This window comes from Curcuma longa, chromosome 4 (assembly GCF_044706935.1).
Source record: "Curcuma longa cultivar G26 ecotype Majalengka, Jawa Barat chromosome 4, ITB_CL_G26_1.1, whole genome shotgun sequence".
Taxonomy (NCBI): domain Eukaryota; kingdom Viridiplantae; phylum Streptophyta; class Magnoliopsida; order Zingiberales; family Zingiberaceae; genus Curcuma; species Curcuma longa.
The window spans coordinates 18,976,909-18,979,937 of record NC_133864.1 but is presented as its reverse complement, the minus strand read 5'-3'; the positions used below and the strand labels follow the sequence as shown (position 1 = coordinate 18,979,937).

The following is a 3,029-nucleotide window of genomic DNA, read 5'->3' as shown; positions in this document are numbered from 1 at the left end:
TATTTTAAACAATATGTATTTTTATAAATACGATAAAAATATTATTAATTCAAAAAAGAGTTTTTGTTACCCAGAGAAAGACCCCACCAGAAAGATCAAATCACGAACGTCCATTCATCTCCACCCTTCCCACGTCGCGTGACTCGCAGCTACGCAAATTCCCAAAAATTCGTTTTACAAATACGCAAGAAGAAGTAAATACGAATTTTATCATCAGTTGCGAGAAACGGCATTTTAGTGTTCGAGGGATGGCTCCTTTCTGTACCCGAGTCAAAGGCGTCGTCATCCAAAAAGCCGCGCTGGAATACGGCGACCGTCAGGCGACACGACTGCACGTGCGGTGCCCAGGCCGAGACGCCATGCCACCGGCTACTTCCAGTCATCTCCCCGTTCTCCTCCCGCTGTGCCCGTTACTTTTTTTTTTTCTTTCTTTCTTTCTTTCTCTGTCTCAGAGGCAAAAGAGAAAGAGCGACAGAGCGAGAGTGAGATTATGGCTTATCTTTTCAAAATCTTTCCTTTTTTTTAATGGAGATTTTAGTATTTAATGGTCTAATCTCATCGCTGTTAGTGCCTTTTATCTGCTGCTTCCTGCTGCGGCCTCACAAGGTTGCGTCAGATCTCGCCTACTCGTTCTTCGATCCGTCTGATAGCGGAGCCGGTGAGGCCCTCTTCGCCTTCTCCGTCTGTCACAGATTTCATGTGCGATCTGTTGATTTTGAACCGTAAAAGTGGGGGACTTGTTTGCTTTCTCGTTTTTTGCGTTGTTTAGACTGGATTTCCCTCTCTCGCGCGCACTTTTTTTTGCACGCCCTTTTTCACCTCCTGATTTGGGCTTTTGTTCCCCCATGATTTGCCTTTTGGCGAGCTCTGGTGAAGCCAGTGTGTGTGTGAGAGAGGTCGCGAACAAGTGAGAAAGAGGGGGTGGCCTATGGGGGAGAGCAGGGGCGGTGATCGATTATGAGTTCATTATGTTGTTTATGATGACAGGTTGTTTGCTTTTGACCGGCGCTACTCGAGAACGGCGACACCTAAATTCACATAAAGCTGCGGAAAAGGGTGCTCTCAACTCCGCTCCTGTCTCTTCCGCAAGCATCTGCTAGTTTTCCTCTACTCCCTTGTTCCCGTCTGATTCTTGCTTAAAGGTCGAACCTTGTGATGCAAAGTTGGGTTCTCGCGGATCGTAGCGATGCCACAGTACGCGCAACACGCTTCCTGGAAGTTGGAGGGCGGCGGCCAGATCATGGATCTGGAGACTGCCGTCAAAGACGGGATCCTGGGTGGCGGAGGTGGGGGTGGAAGCCTCCTGCCTGGGAAAGATGCCACCTTGGTGCCTGCCGCTGAGAAGCCTGACCTCAGGAACATGATCGAGGAGCTCTATTCGGAGGTGGAGGATGTGCCTTCGGTGTTTATCTGCCCGATCTCCCTCGAGCCCATGGTTGATCCCGTCACCCTCATCACTGGCCAGACCTATGAGCGCGCCAACATCCTCAAGTGGTTCTCTATGGGGCACCTCACCTGCCCCACGACGATGCAGGAGCTCTGGGACGACGCCGTCACTCCCAACCGGACCCTTCGCCAGCTGATCAACGCCTGGTTCTCGCAGCGCTACCTCCAAATGAAGAAGCGGTCCGAAGACGTGCAGGGTCGCGCCACCGAGCTCATCCAAACCCTGAAAAAGGCCAAGGGGCAGGCCAGAGTTCAAGCCCTCAAGGAGCTCCACAAGATCGTAGTCGCCCATGCACCTGTCAACACGTCGGTGGTGGACTTTGCAGGAGCAACGCTTCTCTCTTCGCTCGTTGGCCCCTTCACCTCTCATGCTGTTGGCTCCGAGGTGATCGCTATTATCGTCAATCTCACCTTAGATTCAGATACAAAGGCTAATTTGATGCAACCGGCAAAGATCTCACTCGTTGTGGACTTGCTAAACGAAGGGACCATTGATACTAAGATCAACTGCACCAGGTTGATCGAAATGCTAATGTGGGAGAGAAGTTTCCGGTCAGAGGTGGTGTCAAGTTTGAGCCTTTTGGTTGCTTTATTGCGATTGGCGAAGGACAAGCGACATCCAAATGGAGTTGCAGCAGGACTTCGCTTGCTCAGGGATATTGTCTCTCATGAGCAAGTTCGCAGCTTAATGGTGAGCATTGGAGCAGTCCCACAGCTTGCTGAGCTGTTGTCCAACCCTAAATGGGAGTTGAAGTTTATAGAACCAGCATTGCAGATCTTGGATTCTCTTTCAACTATACCTGAAGGGTTGTTAGCGTTGAAGGATTGCCCTCAGATCATCCCTACTGCGGTGAGGCTCTTGATGCACGCCTCTGAAGCTTGCACTCATCATGCATTGTCTATATTGTGGGCCGTCTGTAAGCTTGCCCTTGATGAGTGTGCTTCCCTCGCTGTTGAGGCTGGGTTGGCCGCAAAACTACTGCTCGTCCTCCAGAGTGGTTGCAATCCGGAAATGAAGCAACGGGCCGCTGAGCTATTGAAGCTCTGTAGCCACAATTACTCTCCGACCGTCTTCATCTCAAAGTGCAAGCTGACAAGAACAATCCAATGACATAAGTTGATTGCCATTTGAAGTGTTATTTTCTTGGCATCCCAAACTGCATTTGAAATGCCAGCATTGCGAGTTTAGATCGAGATATTAAATCCTCATGGCAGCTAAGATGGTGTATGTTTGAGCTCTTTTTTTTCCTGTACAATTGTATACTTGGGAGTCTCATTCTTGATAAAGAAGCATCTAAATGAGGGTAACTGGTTATGAAATGTGAAAAAAGATAGATGGATTTTCTGCTGGAAGGAAGTTTTTTTATCAACATTGTCATCCTCAATTGTCATCCTCAATAAGCTGGTGTAATGCGCTGAATTGTTCTTTACTAATGCAACAAGTAGATTTGCACCCTAGAATCTGATATGATGAAGGCTGTGAGAATATGGAGAATTCATGGAGAAGCCTCATGGTATTGATTACCCCGAAAGTGATAATTTGATGTTGAAGCGGTCAAATGCAGCAGAGGCATCTCAGAACC

General features: G+C 48.6%; 1 protein-coding gene across 1 annotated transcript; it reads left to right on the top strand.

Annotated features, from left to right (window-relative positions):
- The first annotated feature begins 493 nt into the window (after positions 1 to 493).
- Positions 494 to 2,803, top strand: LOC141828539 (U-box domain-containing protein 30-like). The gene is made up of 2 exons (XM_074715986.1): positions 494 to 658; positions 988 to 2,803. Exon 2 carries the CDS (start codon positions 1,187 to 1,189, stop codon positions 2,555 to 2,557), a length of 1,371 nt encoding a protein of 456 aa, XP_074572087.1. The 5' UTR covers positions 494 to 658; positions 988 to 1,186; the 3' UTR covers positions 2,558 to 2,803.
- The last annotated feature ends 226 nt before the right edge of the window (positions 2,804 to 3,029 follow it).

Bases quoted from the DNA above. Each gene is read 5' to 3' on its own strand.
- LOC141828539 (XM_074715986.1), top strand. From the start codon at position 1,187: ATGCCACAGTACGCGCAACACGCTTCCTGGAAGTTGGAGGGCGGCGGC.